This window comes from Phycodurus eques, chromosome 4, assembly GCF_024500275.1.
Source record: "Phycodurus eques isolate BA_2022a chromosome 4, UOR_Pequ_1.1, whole genome shotgun sequence".
Classification (NCBI taxonomy): domain Eukaryota; kingdom Metazoa; phylum Chordata; class Actinopteri; order Syngnathiformes; family Syngnathidae; genus Phycodurus; species Phycodurus eques.
In genome coordinates this window covers 13,524,410-13,545,473 of record NC_084528.1, presented here as the reverse complement: position 1 = coordinate 13,545,473, position 21,064 = coordinate 13,524,410, and the positions used below count along the sequence as shown (strand labels likewise).

The 21,064-nt window shown below is 41.1% G+C and overlaps 1 protein-coding gene across 2 annotated transcripts; it reads right to left on the bottom strand.

The window, feature by feature from the left end:
• Positions 1-2,505: 2,505 nt before the first annotated feature.
• Positions 2,506-20,361, bottom strand: sh3d21 (SH3 domain containing 21). Of its 2 annotated transcripts, none has more exons than XM_061674068.1 (17): positions 20,196-20,361; positions 18,918-19,075; positions 18,774-18,831; positions 18,595-18,704; positions 18,217-18,307; positions 17,049-17,110; positions 16,929-16,968; positions 15,492-15,586; positions 14,772-14,873; positions 11,080-11,131; positions 7,765-7,815; positions 7,543-7,660; positions 5,909-6,071; positions 5,499-5,567; positions 4,877-5,073; positions 3,144-3,207; positions 2,506-3,050 (listed from the first exon to the last, which is right to left on the bottom strand). In XM_061674068.1, the coding sequence occupies exons 1-17, from the start codon at positions 20,209-20,211 to the stop codon at positions 3,018-3,020; spliced, it is 1,479 nt and encodes a 492-aa protein (XP_061530052.1). In that variant the 5' UTR covers positions 20,212-20,361; the 3' UTR covers positions 2,506-3,017. The 2 variants fall into 2 exon arrangements, with proteins under 2 accessions (XP_061530052.1, XP_061530053.1); XM_061674069.1 differs by having other exon boundaries at positions 5,909-6,068.
• Positions 20,362-21,064: the final 703 nt, after the last annotated feature.

The following is a 21,064-nucleotide window of genomic DNA, read 5'->3' as shown; positions in this document are numbered from 1 at the left end:
GAAATTTATTGAGTGGCCCCTTTTCACCGCCCCCCAGTCCCAGAGTAAACATGCCTCTGTTATAAAAATAGAACATTCCCATGGCAGTTGTGGAGATGCGATGGCTTCCAGATGTTATCCAGATGTGCTCCAACCCGGCTACACTTGTTGGGTTCCAAAATATCTAATATCACCGATGGTAGGACAAACATGCTCAGCATAAAATAATAATCCCCATTTATCATGGGGAATACTTTGCAGACGCACCTGTAATAGGTGAAAATTCAAGAGGTTATATATACATCTTTTTGTTTGTAGTTTCACCCTTTAAATGTAAACTTGTTGAATGATGAGGAAGATGATGAAGGTGGGGGTCGAGGTGGCTCCATCGAGGGGTCTTGCAAAGGGAACCATTCAAGTTTGCACCGCCACTAGCCAACAGCCAACCAAAGGAGGCTACAGAACAGTACACACTTTCAGCATGGGACCGAGCAATCAGCTAATTTGCCGCAGTTCTCTAGGGCAGTGGTTCACAATTGTGTTTGTGCCTCCACGGTCCGGTTTCACGTAAAGACATATTTTGACCGTGAGATGACTACGAAGTACACCGCCTCATCGTCAGCCCCTGCGTGCACTCAGCCACCGTCCCCGTCCCGCGAGTGGCAATGTTTACGGGGAACTTTGATCAAATCAACTGAGAAAGGAACACATCCGTTCGTGAAGTGGTTCCATTCATTATGTTCACTCAAAAGATTTGCTCGTTCATTTGAACGAGTCGGTTGTGAACGACAACACTGCTCGAGCCCCGTCTACCGCAGTGCTAAAAAAAAAAAAGGACAAAGCAAAATGCTTGGTCCGCACTGATAAACTTTTGATATGGCTTTACTTACGTGAACCCTTGGTAGTAGCACATTTATACACGAGGTGCTGATGGCCAAAACTCACGTCAAGTCACTAAACTCAAGTTACCAGCCAGCTAAATGTACACTTTCATTCGCTGACACCCACGTCACTCACCAGGCCAGGCCCGACCAACCCAACACTCACAATTAGAGATACTACAGTCGAACATAAGGATGTTGACCCCAAGTGGACAAAAATCATACCTGCACATGCACGTTATCGTATAGTAATTCAAATAAATGTTTATTTGCTTTTTATTTACGAGAATTGATTGGATAATTGGTAGAATACCTTGCACACAGACCTGCAAACCCTGATTATGCTTCGAATAATACTTCTAAACCAGGAAATATTTGTGGGTAGAACCCCTGTTTTGCGTCAGAACAGCGACATAGGGAAAAGGCAGGAACATTTCCAGGTTTCATCGGCTTTAATTGCGGGAGAATTGAGTGTCAGTCGTTACAGTTCAAACACGTGTTCCAACTTTACACTTGTCCCTTTAACACAGCTACTGTCACTGCTAAAAAAATAAATTAAAAAAATGTAAAAAAAAACACTGCATAAGTTTAAAACATTGAAATAATATGTCACCTTTAATATTTTAGCTTTTATTAAATAAAAATGATTCATTTAGTATATACTGAAAGTTTTTATTTCATGTAAACCAACTTAGAATGTTAGAACAAACATTACCAGTGTTAGCCAAAACGTTAGCTCTTGCTAAGCTACAGTTTAAAAGCACAGCAGCGAGGTTCGGTGCTCATACACATTCACACACTCATAAAAAGCTTCACACAAGGGAAAAAAAGCTTTTACCTTTCCTATTTTTAAAAACGTAGCATGGCGTCTTTCTGGTTTAAATGAGAGAAATATAAACGCTTACGCAGCAGCTCCTCCCGCCCGTAATAGACTGCTGCCGTCCGTCTACTTGGCCAGCACTGTCAGGACAATAATGCATCGGATTCGAGGGCTGAATATTACGTCCTGTCAAGGACATATACATGTTTAAAAAACATAAATGACTTTAAACTAACTGTAATGTTACCAAAAGGCAAAGCTTATTAATTTTTCACATGCATGTCAACACGTCACTCCTTTCATCCGAGTCCGCAATACATGCGTAAATGTATGATTATGTTATTTATAAATAAAAATATTTCAGTTCGGTGCCAAGCTGTAAATTTAAACTACAGTACAGTTAAAAAAAATGTTAACATTTAAAATATGAGACTAAAAATTTCCAACAATTTAATAATTAAAAAAAATTAAAATAAACCTGGCAGCTTCGTTGTAATTTCTTCAGCGCACCTCTGCGCTGAAGAAATTACAATTTTTACAATTTCTTCAGCGCACCTCGCCTCCATGCTGTGTCACAACAGCGTCTGAAAAATGCCAGCTTTTACAAGCAGTGTGAAAGGGGTTTTTGAGACACAGTATCCCGAGTCCATGGACATTCACGGCTCCTTTTGAACGCTGGTTGACTACCGAGTCTGTCTCATTTCAAAGCAGTTTTTCCCATAGGAAAAAATGGAGGGTAAGTGAATAATGAGAAATATTAATTGTGTTTCAAAACCAAATGGTTCCTCTTTTGATTTGACTTGAGGTCAACTTCAGAAAAGCAAGTCACAGATAAGGTGATCTTTAATAACGCAATGGCGCCTCCACGTGGAAATTCAGAGTATAATATTCTTGGACAAGGCAGAACAAAACTGTACAGAAAATACATTTATGCCTCAGTACAGCCACATACATACATGTCACATTAATGAGTAAATGTTATACAAAAATAAAAACCCAGGACAAATATATAATAATAAAAAACTATATATGTCAAGCTCTCTCCCCCTCCTGTTGTGTTCATTTGTTACCAACAATGTGCATGGGTCAATGTGACCTGCAATACATTTAATCATCAAAAACAATTTTAACACAGTGCAAATTAAATTTTTGTCGATTATTTAAAAAAGAAAGGGAAACAATAGTAAGCCAAGCAGAATAAATGTAATCCTATTTTTTCTCTAGATTTCTGTACAGGTCAATTTGACCCGTAACATAACAACGGGGTTAATATAGTCCTTGCTTGTGATCTTATTTGCAGTCCATGGGCAAGCTGCAGGATCTGTTGCGCTTTGAGATTAATTTTTCAGTCTCAACGCAATTACTTCTTCCTGTGTGGAAAAAAATATACACACCGAGTCAATATTGCATTTTAAAAGTATCAATATAGTGGTTAGGCTTGCAAAAAGTCAAGCTTGACTGACCTGCAGTGTTAGTCGCTTGTTTCTCTCGTCCTGCAGTTCTTCCTTCACTTCCTTCATGTCGCGTCTGACCAAATACACATGCATGCAAATTGTATTACTACTAGTTGATTTTGTGGACTTAAAGTACTACAAGACTAGGAGATAAAGGTACTATCCAGTATTATGTAAATGTGACCTTTTATTTGCTTGTATACATATAGTGGAGTCTCTGAAGTGTCTGGCCACCCATGAAGTATAAAATAATAATTTAAAAACATTTTTAAATGTTGTGTTATCTGCCTGTTTCCAAAAATGTGTCCATGAGCCAACCACTCTGAATTTTGACCCAGTGTGATGTCAAAATACAGCTAATTTACTTTATTTATTTTTATTTTTTTTAATTTACGCCACAAAACTGAGTTTCTCCCCCCATGACTTGGGAACTATGATGGGTGAAGATCCGATATTTCCAAGCAAACCCTGGTCATCATGGTAACGCTTTCTCTTCCAATGGATCATTGTTTTTTTTTTTAATATCAACAAACTCTTAACTCTGTTTCAGATCTGTATGGTCATTAAGTATGTGTTTATGTTTTTGCGATGATAGTTTGACAAATCAGTGGCCGATATGCCATGAATGTTATTTTAGTTATAGTCATGTTGGCCTGGTCTTTCTGTAATACACTGTATTGAATTCTAATGCCATTAATATCCGTTTCAAACAAGGACTCAACAGGGATTATTGTTCTATCTGAGTGCTTCAGGTCAATGAGAAAAAACAACAACAACTCCCCACAGTCGAGGGGTAAGGGAAAGTCGAGCAGGTTTAGTTCAAACAGCCAGTCTTGAAGAGGGGAGGGCGTACAGTAGTTGTTCCACTCCTCTTAGCAATTGGCGTTCTGTCTTTGATGCCGACTCGTGTATGTTCTCTCTTTTTTTTAATTTTTTTTTTAAAATGTCGGTTACACAACTGGGTGTGAGGCGTTATGCTAAAGTTGTCCTTGCAGACGGCAACGAGCCGTTGACATCGAATCTCCTCCTCAGCGGGAAATTAAAAAAATAAGAAGAACGCTGTTGTACTCTGAGACAAAGGCACACAGCAATGTTTGGCAGTAGTGCCTCGTTCACTGAAATTTGAAACTTTTTCTCCTTCAGAAACATAACGTTGAATAGCAGATAGTGTTTCGTCAAAACTAACATGCTGCTACAGGGACAATGACAATTGGAAATGTAGACGGAAGCTCCGCAGTGGCGTGTTGGCATATTGGCAAGTACAGTGGAAGTTCAGCATTCGCAAATGCACCTCCAGTATTTGCAGATTTTTTTGCAGGGAAAGTGTCGCTGATGGTGTAGTGGTACACTCGCCTGACTTTGGTCCGGGCAGCGTGGGTTCAGTTCCTGCTCAGTGACGGTGTGAATGTGAGTGCAAATGGTTGTCTGTGTCTATATGTTCCCTGTGACTGACTGGCGACCAGTTCAGGGTGTAGTCTGCCTTTCCCCCGAAGTCAGCTGGGATAGGCTCCAGTGACCCTAACCCGGGTAAGTGGTGTTGAAAATAGATGGATGGATGGATGGGTTTCAAGGTATTTTGAAAAAAATGACATTTGACTGAATTTCTATTTACAATGAAGAAAGATCTATTTTTAAAATGGGATGGGGGATTATCTGTTTTGATGTCAGTGAACCAAATGGTGCTATCCAGAAGGAGTGCGCTGTTGTTGTGCGCTGTTCCAAGATTTAAATATGGCACTCACTCGTGTCCTGTCTGCAGAAGCTGCAGAGCCATCTGCAGATCCTTGATGTCTGCCTGCAAGCTCTCCAGCGTCACCTTGTCTTTTTGGGCCACATTTCGGACTTCCACCTGCACCCGTGGAGGCGCCGGCCGCGCTGGAGTTGGCGTCTTGGGTCGGTAGTCCAGCTTGGCCGGTGGCGGCTTGAGATGCTCAGCACCCTGATTAAAAAAAAAAAAAAGACTTTGGTATCCTCAAAATTATGATGAATATATTATATCACGGGTGTAACAGTGGACGACTGGTTAGTACATCTGGCTCACAGTTCTGAGGACCAGGGTTCAAATCCCGGCCCCGCCTGTTTGGAGTTTACTTGTTCTCCCCCTGCTTGTGTGGGTTTTCCCTGGGTACTCCGGTTTCCACCCACATCCCAAAAACATGCAGGGTAGGTTAATTGAAGACTCGAAATTGCCCGTAGGTGTGAATGTGAGTGCGAATGGTTGTTTGTTTATATGTGCCCTGCGATTGGCTGGCGACCAGTTCAGGGTGTACCACACCTCTCACCCAAAGATGGCTCCAGCGTGCCCGCAACACTAGTGAGTATTAGCGGTATTGATAAAATGGATGGGTGGATATTATATCACACCTGTTGTAAGCCAGGCAGTTTATCGGTTTGGCCCTTCTTGGTCGCCTCTGGTTCAGAGTCACTCGGAGTCTGTGGAGCAAATTTTGCAATTAGTGACCTTTTCTTTCATTGAATGGAGAATTTACTGCTAGCAGTTTGTAGTTTTTAATAATAACATTAAACTTAAAGCATTACATCATCATCACAAATATAATTGATCTTACCCCTGAATGGGTTTTGTTCATTGGTTGATTAGCTAACTAATATGCAAGAATGCAGAATGTAAGTAAAGGTAAGGCGTCAAGTTGTTGTTGCCACGATTATACAATGAAGTTCGCGGGTGAGCAGTGACTCAGCATTCTAATACTCTCCACAGCTCGAGGAAATCACCATGGCTAAGACAGGTGTTTTTTTTTTGGGTTTCTTTTTACCTGCTCTTCGACACCTGCGCCCGAGGGGGGTCTTCTCTGGGGGGGCTTGGCTCGGTTGGCTGTCGGGTGGCTCAGCTTGTCGCCGTCTGGGTCCACGCCGTCGAAATGGTCTTTGTCCTCTGGGGAGTTCGGCGAGTGTGGGGACGTGTCATCGTTGGCTCTGCTGGAGTAACATTGTGATTGTCTTGTTTTTTAACTGCTCTACAGACGCTTAGTACTCAAAATAACAAGGTCTTAAATGGGCAGCTTGGTGGCCTAGTGGTTCAAGTGGTCTCATCCATCCATCCATTTTCTGGAGTTCTTGTCTTCATGAGGGTCGTAGGCGTGCTGACGCCTACCCCAGCTGACTCTGGGCGAGAGGCTGGATACACCATGAACTGGTCACCAGTCAATCACAGGGCACATACAAACAAACAACCATTCACACTCACGTTCACACCTACAGGCAATTTAGAGTCTTCAATTAACCTACCATGCATGCTCATGTTTGTGGAATGTGGGAGGAAACCAAAGTACCTGGTGAAACCCACGCAGGCACGTGGAGAACATGCACACTCCACAGAGGCGAGGCCGAATTTGAACCCAGGTCCTAAGAACTGTGAGGCAGATGTGCTAACCAGTTTCATGGAGTCTCAGATGTACTTTTGTTTTGCGGCTTCCATAATCAACTTGTCGGACCTTCGTGAGTACTTCCACATATGAAATCAGGTCTTAAGACCAGGAACATTTGCAGTTGTAAATATATGACTTGTCAAGTTGGATGGGCTGAGTTTAGTACCTGGGCTACACAGTTCTGAGGTTTGAGGTTCCAATCTCACACATTTGGGAAGGCAGGAATGAAGCAGGGAACATAACCCACAGCGAAGTGGAAAAATGTATGCTGACTGACCCAGTGGCTGGAGAAAACATCCGGAAAAGATAAATGGCTGTTTTAGACAGCAGGGTGTCCTCGTGTTAATTAAGTCAGCCTCATCATGGAGATGTGCTCGTGGTTCGAATCTTGACTAGGGGCCCTTTTGCATGGAATTTGAATACACTGCCCATGCTTGTGTGGGTTTTCTGCGGGTGTTTTGTCTTCCTCTCACATTCCCAGAACATGCCTTTTGGGTTTACTGAAGACTCTAAATGTTTTTTATTGTGACTAGCAACAAGTCCAAGGTATACCCTGCCTGTCACCATGAAGTCAACTTGGATCCTAATGAAGATAAACAGTATAGAAAATGAATGGATGACTGTTAACTGTTACTTTGTACCAAACGTATACACTTATACTGTGAACAACCTTCAGGAACTCTTTAAGACGTCTGTGCTTTGGTTTTCTGAGGTTGCATGCACGTTCACACAGGAAACAGGAAGGAGGCTGGTCTCGCGTGGTGGGGCCCGATCTGACTCATCCTAAACTTTCCACTGTTTGCCGCTAAAGGTCTGGCATCCTGGCATTCTTCTTTTCCAAGGACACCGTGGCAACCAAAACCTCGTATTTGTAAAAGGCTCAGCTCCCAGTGCCAAGCAGGAGCGTTCCTGGCATTTTTTCCTGTGACCTTTAATCACCTTTTTTAGGAAGGTTGCCAATGTTTCAAAATCTCAGTTTTTTTTTTTTTTTGGGGGGGGGGACGTAATCAGGAATGTCTCACTTGGATAAACCCTTGTTGGCTTTGTCTTTGAGATGAGTCGGGCTGAGTTTGTTGATGCTTGGAAGCTTGATTTTGGTTGGGGGATGACTTCGCAAGTCCTTAAACTCTGTTTTTTCATCTGCCAAGAAACATGACCAGGTTACTCCAAATGTAAAATCATTTTTCTCTGGGCACAACGTGTGTGTGTGTGTGTGTGTGTGTGTGTGTACTGTATTGTCAGACCTATTGTCGTCGTCGAGACAACTTTGTCCATGGCTGGGCCCTCTGTTTTGACTGGAAAATGCAAAAGAAAAAAAAAGTACATATTAAATGGGATTAATCAGCAGCAGTTCACCTGAGTGTATGGAGGTCTATCCGCTAATTTTACATCAATGAAGAATGATAGCAGCTGTCCTATATTTTCAAAAATTCATGCCGAAGAAACAACCAAAATTACTTTTCTTCAAAAAACAAAAAACTAAAACTAATTCATTGACGAATGAAAAGGAAAAAAATTATAAAATCATGTCAAAATGTATTTACTTTGTGCTTAAAAAAAACATGTTTTCGTGTTCTGAAAAAAATCCCCTCACTTAGAGATCAAACAGCAAAAATCCTTTCTTTGTGTTCTGACAAAAATCCCCCCCAAAACAATAAATATTACAATTGAAAAGAAGATTTCAAATGACAAATTTGAATTTATCAGAAACAAAATATGTAGCTAACAAAACCTCAAACTCACCTTGGCTATACAAGCAACAAAAAAACAACTTTTTGGGATGTTTCAAAGTAACTAACAATAACGTTTATTCTTGTTTTGAAAAAGAGAATAAATCACATTATTTGTGGAGACAAACATAACATTTCTTTGATGTTTCCCAAAGAAGAAGAAACAAATGGAGACAATGAACTTCAGGTTTAAAAATAAACCCACAAAATTTTGGAAAAAAGAGAAAATTGCTATATTGGAGATAATCGAAGAATAATCATAGAAAATTGCTATATTGGAGATAATCGAATAATAATCATAGAAAATTGTGAAAGGGATTGTTGATTAATCACATCTTGAAGCAGTTGATGCAAAAATGAATACAATATATACAACTTGACTGCTCTCAAAAAGACAAAAATGTGATGCCATCCTTTGTGCAGCATTATTCGATACCACTTTGTTCAAATTAGGAGTTCAGAACCTTCAGAGAGAGGGAGATTCTACCATCCCATGATAATAAAATAATGTCTTTTTAAATGACAATCATCAATTTTCCCTATAGCCAATTAAATGCCCCCATCTTTTTTCACTGACTCAATTGCACATTGCAGGAGAAGCATGAGCCCAAATGAAGTTAAAATGCTTGCTGGCTGTAGGTCAACACAAACCTAGATGAAGAGAAGCTGCATAAGAGCAAGCCTGGTCTCAGCTCCAACCAATTGCACTACAAACATAGCTCCCAATGGTCACATCAATGTGCCAGGGACAATTAAGAGTTGATCCCAAGGGCCAAGCTCAGACTCCAATCCAGTCAGTGTGCAAATCCAGACCAACATGAACCAAGATATTCACCAAAAACCCGCGTGACACTTACACGAAGCGTATGGCAGATTTCGCGATGAATGTGGCAGCAGTACAGGAATCCCACCATGGGTATTCACAGCATTTCCTTTCAAGTGTAAAGTCACACTCGCACAGCAGCGGCGCTCAGACTTGTGCCGCTTGCAGAAATGTGTTGTGTGACAAGAAGCCTTCCTCCCTCCTCCTCACATCCCCACCCTCCCGTTTCCTTGCAAGACTCCCAAACAGTGTCACATGACCTCTTACCACCACCCCACTGCTTGGGACACTTTCTGGAGGAAAAAAAAACACAGCTCTGGCATCAATCCACTGACAACCAAAATAGTTCCCTAAAATCCTAAAAACCCTAACCCTAACATTAACCCCGTACCCTAACAAACGAAACCAAACCTTGTTAATGTGTGAGACTTCCTGGGAAAAGTCGTGTAACGATGGCATCAATCCACTATCAACCAAGCTAGCTGTATTCTAAAAACTCTAACCGGTACCCCTCTACCCTTACAGCCTAACCCTGTTTAACTCCCTTTGATGAAAGTCTAACTGTAGCAACCACCAACCATGGTAAATTTGGTTTCTAAAAAACCCAACCCCTTACACTCTAAACCAGTGATCCTCAAAGTGTGGTACTCGAGCTGCCTGTAGTGGTACGGTATGCAAAAGAATCACTGAATACAAAACATTTGCATTTAATCTACTATGGACCTAGCTGCACGGTGGCCGACTGGTTAGAGCGTCAGCCTCACAGTTCTGAGGAGCCGGGTTCAATCCCCTGTGTGGAGTTTGCATGTTCTCCCCGTGCCTGCGTGGGTTTTCTCTGGGCACTCCGGTTTCCTCCCACATCCCAAAAACATGCATGGTAGGTTAATTGAAAAAGTCTAAATTGCCCGTAGGTGTGACTGTGAGTGCGAATGGTTCTTTGTTTGTATGTGCCCTGCGATTGGCTGGCAACCAGTTCAGGGTGTACCCCGCCTCCTGCCCGATGATGGCTGGGATAGGCTCCAGCACGCCCGTGACCCGAGTGAGGAGAAGCGGCTCAGAAAATGGATGGATGGACTATGGACCTACTACGCTACTGTATTTTAATGTTGGTCATTATGGTGGAACTTAGTGCAAAAGGTTTGAGAATCACTGCCAAGACAAGACTGACATGTTACCTACCCAGAAGATATGTCAGGCTGGTGAAGTGGTATCAGTGTCTAGAAACAGAACGTTTATAACAGTACGAGTACAGATGTACAGCCTCCCTACCCCTAAATATAAACCTGACTTCCTAACACATCAAAAGCCTAACCCTAAACCTTAACCCTGTTCGCTTGTGACACTTTCTGCAGGAAAGAAAACCACATAACTGTTGCAACCGTCAATCAAGCTAAAGTTTGCATTTTAAAAACGCAAACCCTAACACACTAACTGCTAATCCTTTCACCTTACCCAATATCCCCTAAACCAACCCCCAGGCTAGTCTTGGCTTTTACAAGCAGTGTATAGTGTAGGTTGTATTACAGTTATTACTTCGCACTTAATTTAAGTGTGTAAATTACCACATTCATGACCCGCCTCAGCGACAGACCTTTCTAAAATAAATAAAAGATTGAACTCTGTCCTCTTAAACAAAATGACTACCCTGCTCTATTTACAGCCTCTAAATTTGAAAAGTAATCACCCATGACTTCTAGACAGTTTTTTGGGGGGTTCTCACGAGCCGTGCATACATTTGAGTTTTCCAAATGAAAAGAGTGAAACCCCATTTATCACAGGAAATAGGTTGCAGACCCACCTGCAATAGGTGAAAGTCTCCCCCAAAGTCACCTACTTGTAATCTAATTAGACCAAGTGTTACTCTTCCACTATTGACTGAGCGCAAGTGACAAAACTGAAATAAATTTTACAAGATATCCATCCCAATGCGGTTTCCAGTCCATCGCAGTACAATAAAACTTTCCCAATGCTGCTCTGTTTAAATGTGTCAACATTCCAAAACGTACCTGAGAGCTCCTTGTTGATTTTGCGTGTGGGCGGTAGGCTCTTGTTGCCAGGCTGTAGAACAGAGGGAAGAAACAAAAAACTATAGTCAGGCCCAGTGCATGCCTTTGTGTATTCAAGACACATCAGATATTTTTTTTTAAATACTCTTTCCACTGAGGGACAGTGAATAATTCCTAAAATACAGAAAACGTTGAGTCACTGCATCCTGGTAGCGAGTTGGATAGGGACAGGTTTTTAAGGACAAATACAAAAAAAGTACTTTAAAGGAATCATATTGGCCATTTTTTTCCCACATAAAACAGTTCCCAGTTGTCTTAAACAGGTCGTGGGTTCTGTCTCATGCAAATGAGCCAATGCTCACCCCGACCCCACATGACAACTGGGGGTCTAGCTACTAGGTGAGCAGCTACTTGTTCTCCAACAGCCCCGTGTCTGAAGAGAAAAGCGAGCCCCTGTAAATACAAAGTAAACACACCACTTGTATTTTCACTCAAGGAGGCAGCACTTGACACTTTTTCCTCTTGCTCTCGTACAGTGCAGACGCTTTCCTGATCGCCCTGCTTGCTTCGCCTCTGTTTGCATTTTTTTCCTGCTGATAAACTTGTTTTTCTTCTTCCAAAGAAATTGGAAGAATCAACTCCTGGATATTTTTTAACTTGTGGGACTGTACTTTTTTGGTAGATGCAGTCAGTTGTTGCCATATTCCAATATTTGTTTTTTCATACCCCCTTACGCGTGACCCTGGACTATTAATTCGCACAGGCCTGCTATTGGCAACGAGACCAGCAACAAGATGCCTCTCTATTCCACTGAGGACTATCACGGACTGCTACAGAGGATGTCGGTTCTGGAAATGAAAATCCACTGTCTTGAAGTGTATGTGGATGTAAATGGACAGTCGGAGAATGAAACCACTACACCAATGTCTCAAAATGGTGAGCAGAAATGTGCTAACAGACAGCCACTTAACTCAACAAAGAGGACAACTGTGGAAACACCTAATGGTGCAGCAGTTCGCAGTTTTCCCTGGAATTTACTGGGAGCAAAGCCCAAATATATGGGACAACATCTAAAATGGAGGACACAACACCAGCAGATTACAGAGAAATCTGGTGGGCCTGCGTTGCGTGCTTCTTCAACCCTGAGTAACCAGCCATGGACGGTCGCTACAGCGACGGGCAAGAAAAAAGGACACGAGTCAATGTAAAACATCAGACTTGCAAATAGATTTGAGCCACTTTTACAAGACCCTGGCCAATAATGCTCATCCCCCACCACCACTGAAAGGAATGAACCTAAATCATACAAGAAGAAAAAAAATCCACCCCAAACATTAGTAGTTGCTGATGGAGCTGTCAAGGATGTGAAACATTTTAGCAGTGAGAAAAACACCAAAGTACTGTGTTTTACCAATGACATGGTGTCCGATATCTCAAACGAAAATCCTGGATATCACTAATGGGCACCCAACTGTGAAATCTGTCACAATTGGTCTGTCTGTCTAAATGAAACGTGGCTACCAAAAAGTAGCTGAGGCAACACCAGCAATTTTTTTGATTTTATGAACAAGTGTCGAATAGGGAAAAATGGCAGTGGTATTGCTGTTATTTTTAAGTCATTATTTTAGTGTAAATAAATTATACTGGGGGATTTTAGCTCTTTTGATTATCTCTGGGTTTTTTTAGTAAAAGGTGACCTAAAGGTTATTGTTTTAATAATTTCTAGAACTCCAAGATACAATAGAAAATTTATGGAGGGTTTCTCAGAACTGCTGTCAGTTATTTGTACTACAACTATTTTGTCACAACAGGAGACTTTAACATTCATGTTGAAAATAACATGGGAAAACAAATATAAAGAACTCTCTGCTATACTAGACACATTTGACCTCTGTCAACATATTAAGAGTCTAACCCACACTCATGGTCACATCTTAGACCTGGTCATCTCGAAGGATGTTGGCATGAGTTGGCATTCAGGATTTGACTATTTCTGACTATTTTTGTGTATTCTTTTAATTACAGATACTCCCAAAGGTTCAGACAACCTCTATGTCTATTTAGAAAAGGTACATAAATGAGGGGGTCCCGCAGAGAATGTTTTTGATTTGAACATAAATTAAGCCACCTGGAAGACTCTGAAGAGTACAATAAGGCAAAATAAAAAAATAATCTTCATGCAGAAAAACATTTATTTGCACCACTCAAGTGCATGTTGATGTACAAATTTAAGATTTAAAATTAAATTTGCCTCATTTTTATTCTTTTTTGTTTTGGCTTCCAATTTCAGCCAGGCCCATCTCCGCCTGCACCTGATGCCTGCTTCAAGCTGTGCCACATGAATAGCAACCTCCACTTTAAGCACTCTCATTCTGGAAAAGAATTGCCTACAATCATTGTCTGTTTCACTTCATTTTTCACTATTACCAACTTCAAAGGCTTATCCCAAATGCATCCTCTAGGAAAATATTAAGTACAATATTTTTCTGTTTTTATTGGCCATTGCTAAATTTGAAGTTAGCTCATACTGTGTTGTGACATAATCCCTAAAATCGCTCTGTCGCTGAATACATTTAACTTTAACATCCGTCAACTAATTAGATAAATGTAGGCGCGTTTCCGAATACAAGATGTACTAGCGGATCAATTCTTGTCGCCAATGTTACGTGTGCTTCACGGTTCCACTGGGACCACAACCAGGGCCAAGACCCGCAGCACCTCAACGTGAAAATACGAAAGACCAGTGCAGCAAATATGACACGGGCTGATCTGATGAGCAAAAATGTTCCTTAAACGTAAGAATAGCAATAGAGGATGCCCGCTCCAGAGGTGGGTAGAGTAGCCAAATATTGTACCTAGGGTAAGAAAAACAAAAAGAAAGAAAAAAATGTACCGGCATTACCAGATAACGAGGAACCCTTTATTGCTCAGTGACTGTTTTTTGTCAATGTCTTTATGTCTCCAAAGTGTTCTCTGTCAATTGACTGTCTGTTGTCGTACTAGAGCGGCTCCAACTACCGGAGACAAATTCCTTGTGTGTTTTTTTGGACATACTTGGCAAATAAAGATGATTCTGATTCTGAAGAATACTGTTACGTGACAATAACGTGATTCACGTAAAAGTAAAAAGTAGACTATTTCGCCAATTGTAGGAAAGCTAACTCTCATAGCTGGTTGTAAATTGTTATTTCAAGACAGTGTTATAGTAATGTATTAACATGACCTTGAATTTGTTTAAGAGTGAGGAGTGGTGCACACGTAAATGTGATATTTGCATAATAACTATTCCCTCCTGTAGCAGTCATTCTGTCATTTTACCTGTATTGAAAACTCAACAACAACAACAAAAAAGCAACTCACACCGCTGAAACCATTTTCAAAACCACAGTATACCTTGGAATTGGTAACCGGCCTACGGCCTACTATCAAGTCATGGAGCAGTGTTTTGTAAATTAGCCCAACTGTTACATCCCAGTCTGGCATAATTCTGAACAGCTTGCTTACAGACACATTTTCAGAAAATGGCATGAAACAAAGTATTTACTTGGGTGTTTAAATTCACAGGCAGGCACTCCCGTTGGCAGGCACTCCAAAGACCCAACTATTTGTATACAACGTACAAGACAATAAAAAAATCTGCATAATATATTCCCTTTAAAGCTCACTCATTGTAGTTTTCTCGATTCACTCACCTTCAGACTGTCCATTGGCGGTATCACCATGACGAAGTTATCGGGGAAGAATCCGCAACGTCCGCTTAGCTCACCCTCCCACCAGCCATCATCTTCGGTTTCCTTCAGATGCAGATGAAAGCGGCATTTACCTCAACAGATACCCCCTGCTTCTTGTTAAAATCTGTTCCAAAATTTTAAACTGACACGTGTAATAAATAATAACTTTGAAATATTGCAAGCATTTTTTTTCTTTACAAACCCATTTTTACCGTTACTTACAAAATAACAATAGTAGTAATAGTTGAACAAACTATTATCCTTGACTTCTACTTTCAAAACTCGTTATCCATCTTCCAGTCATCTATTTTCTGTACCGCTTATCCTCACGAGGATCGCGGGCGTGCATGATGAAACGATGTAACGTTTATGTGGTTTCACAATCATAACTTCTATACTGTACATAACTTCTGTAACTACAGTGTGGCCCGAAACAAAAATGAGTTTGACATCCCTGCTCTAAAGCCTTTTCTTAAATTTCATTCATCTCATTCATGATTGGCACATTCATCAAAACCTTCACGTGTCTTGTGGTGCGCGACTTTCTTGAGAGGTTCGACTAGTTCAACTGGTTTTTACCAAAATGACAAATACGACATTAAAAGATGAGAAAAGGTACTCGGAGGTAAGTGTCATAGGCAAGGAATGTCTGGAAAAACAATAACACAAATGTTCTTGAACCTTTCGGAGTATGACGACAACGTCCCCAATCTTCAAATCCAGCTCGTCCGTTGCTTTAGCCTTGTAGTCGAACATGACTTGACAACACTCTACCACTGAAGAAAGAAGATATGGTCATATATTGTTTATAGTCTAAATGAAGGGTTAACAACTGTGCATTGGATTCAACTCATCTTCAAACATACAGTGCAGGTATATCTCAATAATTTGAATATGGTGGACATATTCCACCATATTCAAATTGGTGGAATACAATTTTTTTTCAGTAGGTCAAACATTCATATTTTTATTAACATTCATGTTTCATAAAATAGGATCTACATATGGACAGTATTTTATATTGAAACATGTCTTAAAAAACTATGCGCACAACCATGTTTGATAGAATAAAAGGCGATAAAAAACAATGCTATCTCGCTTTTTTGCCTTCTCATTATGAGGCCTATAAAAGTTTTTAAAAAGGGAAACTAGTTTGTGTGCACAAATGTTTTTTTGATTGTGTCTTCATTTTGATAATGTGTTCATAATTGATAGTAAAAGTATTCATTCTTTCATTTATATTTCATTCCGCTTATCCTCACTAGGGTCGCGGGCGTGCTGGAGCCCATCCCAGCAATCTTCGGGCGAGAGGCGGGGTACACCCTGAACTGGTCGCCAGCCAATCGCAGGGCACATAGAATCAAGCAACCGTTCGTGCACACATTCACACCTACGGGCAATTTCGAGTCTTCAATCAATGCATGTTTTTGGGATGTGGGAGGAAACCGGCGTAACCGCAGAAAACCCACGCAGGCACGGGGAGAACATGCCAACTCCTCACAGGCGGGGCCAGGATTCGAACCCCGGTCCCCGGAATTGTGAGGCAGATGTGCTAAACAATTGCTCACTGTGCCGCCAGTAAAAGTATTGTTACCGTCAATTAATTTTGTTCTTAGGTAAATTTCAGTGTATTTTTTTACTTTTAAGCAAAGGAGTTGAATCAACACTTCTACTTTAACCATTTATTTATTTACAAAAGTATCTATACTTCTATGTATGTGTGAGTACTGTTGCCACCTCTGCTTATCAGTGACCCCATCACAGAGAAAACACAGATCAACTGCCACAGTAGACTGTAGCTGTCGTCAAGTGTGTCAGAACTCAATCAGGATTATTGAGTTTTTAAGTAACGAAAGCATGTTGGAAAACCCCCGATACCTGAAAGTAAACATACAGAGATAAACGGACCTACATCAAGTACAAGCCTTACATTTCTCATATTATAGCTGACCTCACCCACAATGAATTCTGTACCGGAATTTCTGCTTGTCATTTGTTGACTTAATGTTAGGCTATGAATAGACCTGTCTGTCTGCTTTTGGAAACTGTGTATGGCATCTCCTCAGTGAGAACAGGCAACCACCTGAATATCATTTTAGTATCATTAGTGTCACCTACCGTTTTTTGCTTTGCTGCGCACTGTTGCTCTCTGGGATATCTGTAAAATGGAAAAAAAAAAAAAACATCAAGAGAGCGATCACGGTGAAGTGGCGGACAATAAATGTTGCAGTACTGTACCTCTTTACTGAAGACTGCATCGCTTAGCTTCGGTCTGGCCTTGCTGTCGTTGTGTTTGCCATCTTTAAAAACATAATCAGTTTAGCATTTTGATTCATGAACAGTACATGAAACTAAGAAAGGCAGTAAACGTAATTAAAGCTGAAAACAGCAGTGAGCGGACCTCCGCATGCCACATTTTCATGGCAAATCCTCAAAATGATCATTAAATGTTCATACCAAGCTCCACCCACATAACACAGTGTAGGCTTAAAAGATTGACCATTTAGCATCACCTATCTGTCAAGGATACCTGCTTCTGATTGGGGCTCATTTGGACAAATTCCCTCGTTGGAGGTCTTTAATAATACTATGTATTGAGACTTACTGGGCTAATGTGGAACCTTGGGGATCAAATGTCGTGCCATACCATGTGTAAATGTGTGTTGGTATGACAATTAAAGTTCTTGAATCCTTGTACAAGCCTTGGAATTTGCCTGTTCCTGTTCAATTTCAGGCATGGGTCATTGAGACTTTTTCGTGTGTCCTGTATGTCCACCAAATTCATTTTGTTTTGTGAAACTGATGTCTGGGGCTTTTTTTTTTTTTTTTAAATGCTCGAAAGGGTCACCAAAAGGCAAAAAAGCTTGGCAATTTAGAGCGGCCCATCTGTCTAGAATACATTTTCATGGCAAATCCTCAAAAGGATCATTACATTTTCATACCAAGCTCCACCCACATAACACAGTGTAGGCTAAAAAGAGAATACCTGGTTGTTATTGGGGCTCATTTGGTTGAATTCCCTAGTAAGGGTTTGTCAAAGTACGAGCCTTGGAATTCGCCCAAAATGCGTGATTCAAACCAAAATGGAGAACTTCCTGTTAAATTGCGGGCATGGGTCTTCACGACTTTATTGCACGGCTTGTTATGATCGATGAGTTCACCTAATATGACGTCTATCAGTAAAACTTATTTATTTATTTATTTATTTACTTTGTCTGTTTTAGACCCCTGCAAAAGGAACATTTTCACCAGGATGTACGTGCTTTTTAAAAATTGGTGGTTTCAGGTATTATGAGAGTACCCAAGAAAAATATTTAGTTGTAGAAAGAAAAATAATAAACAGAGATTGCAGAAGGGCCATCGCAGTACCTGGTACTTGTGCCCTAAAAGTAATGGGTGGACGCACCTTTAGGGGCGACGAAGATTTCTCTGACAAAGTTGGACGGAAATGCCCCCACGTTGCCATTTTTGATGCCCATCCACCATCCATCTTCGATCTGTCACAGTAAAGAGACAGCAAACATTTTGGAAACCCACTGTAGTTGTATGTTTGACAAGCTGAAATTGAACCCATACTGCAAATTACAGTTTGTCTATCGTCTCATTGTGACGGCTCATATCCCCCTGAAAACCGTCAGGGTCTAATTCTGTTTACCTGGCACCTAGAGGCTAGGAATAGCCAAACAGTAAATCTCACCTGAGCAAACTCATGTGCGTTACCCTGATTTATTGATTTATTCTGCTCGCTCAGGTTTTTGTAGCTGCCAAGTGGCTGAAACCGCACCTCGCTGATTATTTCCACCTTCTCCCCGACGACCAACTGCAGCTCGTCCTCGTTGAGGGGGCAGTAGGCAAACACCACCTCGCATGTCCGTACTTGTTTCATCCTTTTTGCTGGAGAGACAAAATAATATTTTATAAAAAAACAAGTACTGCAGCTTTACTGAGGATTTAGATGCATACGTGTTCGGATGCTTCTTGGTTCCCTCTTGCTGTCCCCCATCAAATAAACAGGCACCTCCTGCAAAGACAAACAAAAAAACCACTGTGGTGAATGCAGGTAACCACGACACAGTAACATTAGTGCGGTGCTTTTAGCCTTCGGACCGTTACGAAGTTGGCGGGGAAGATGCCTCGTTTCCCTTGCACCTCACCCTCCAGCCAGCCGTCCTCGCTGGCCTTGGTGACGTTTTTCACCACATCTCCTGTCCGCACCGTGATCTCGTCCCCCATGGTGCCCACGAAGTCAATCAGCACCAGAACCTCTGCGGAACAATCGCCAAGTGAGGCAGAACATTTGATTCTTTTGGCTTGTCTTAGTGATGTGTTGATCTTTGACAAATGAATCGGCCAATAAATTTCCTGGTTCAATCATACACTGATCTTTAAACAGTCCTCGTCATCAGGCGTCATCTCACACACACAGCTTGCATACATACCTGTATATTCCCACGTTATCCACTTTTCACTTTTACAATTACATAGTTTTTAATTGTTCCCAAAGGAGTCTTCGTAGTATCTATGTCTTCATTATCTCCTCAATTACACACCATAACCGACATGTTTAGGTTTGGCCAGCTACTGGTGAGCTAAACTTTCAGTTAACCTAGCTTACCAGTGTTTGTGTTATTGTTTTTAAACCATTAATTTAGGTGTCATAGTTGTTGTGTCTTGTATCGTTTAAGTTGGAAAAAGCAGGCAAGACAAATCTAAACAGGCAAGTTATGTCATTCAAGACTAAGTCAAGTCGAGTATCATGAATACCAAGTCAAAATCAAATTTTAGCCAAGCAAGTCCCAATTCCTAAAATTGGCGACTTAAGTCTGACTCAAGTCAATTCATGTGACTCTGGTCCCCTCACCTCAGTCAGAGGGACATGGCCACTGAGCTGAGAATTTCAGTGTCATCAGCAGATTGCAACAGGGATGCAGAGACACTGAAAAAGTTACAGAAAGGCATAAAAGTCTAACTGGTGAATGATTCAGTTCAGCTGTTTGCTAGAGAACAGCCAATTGTGGAAAAAGTACTAAAACACTGAACAGTTGCAAATGTGCATTCACAGGTTAAGAGAAGGTCAATTGTAAGTTCACCCTTAAAGGTGAAAGTGAATTTTAAGTTGAGCCTGAAATTTCACCGGAATATCAAATGTCATTAACCTTTTGGGACTAGTGTACAGTATATTACGACTAATATCCTGCCTTTTAATCATACTAGAAATCTGTGTGATGTAAACCATTGTTATGAACATAGTCCAGTTAGAATCTAGATTTTGGAATGGCAAGTTGTTTTAACTTAGCACTTAGTCTCTGTGTTTAGATCCCTGATAGTAATCCAAATGAAAAAAATGATTGCAGGTCTCTAAAAGAAGCAATAAGGAAGGCTCACCCATTGTGTCCGGCATTATCTGTCTCAGTCTGGTGTGTTATTCACAGAATGACAAAGCACTCGGTATCACTGTTGTCTGCGACCTTCTTCCTCCTTGTCAAACATTAACATTCAGCAACGATTCCAGAGGCTTGTCATTGCAAGTTCACAGCCAGAAGGAAGGAGGGTGGGGAGGAAAGGAGGTAGGGACAGAAGCTACAGGCTGAGGAAAAACAGGTGGGGCAGGTTTATAATGGCACAGCTAAACCAAGTCACCTCATGAGTGTTTACCACCTCGTACACAAGGAGATGAAGCACTGACATAAGCATATGGATCAGATGAAGGTGGCTGTTAAGTATTGCGCTCTAATTAATTTTTATGGACATCCTCAAAAGTCTCAGTCAGTCATGTGTTTCTGAGAGAAGTTTAGTGCATGCTGTTACGTTAAAAAGAAACCTTGAGGCAACTGGAAAGCAGAACTGAGTGACGTGAGACAGAATTAACTAATTGTCACATGGCAAAGAAGGTGATGTGGGTAGGGGGGGGGGGGGGGGGGGCAACTAAAATACCATGATGATGGCATCGTGAGTGAAGATGAACATGTTTAATTACTACATATTAGCATCGAGTGGGAGGTTTAGGCCTGCGTCATTCCATGTGACTAATAATCTGTCAAGAGAATCTATACATGCAATAGGCACAATACATAACTACAGCCGGTTGTTTGGATCTGGAACCTTGACACACAGTCACTACTATGACATCACAGATTGTTTTGTTGATGAATATTTTGAGGGCTTGAGTATTGTGTACCTTTCCACCAAGTGTAATAGTTCAGTACCATTTGCCATCCCGTAGGATGGTGCGGATGATTTCGGATCATTTTGAT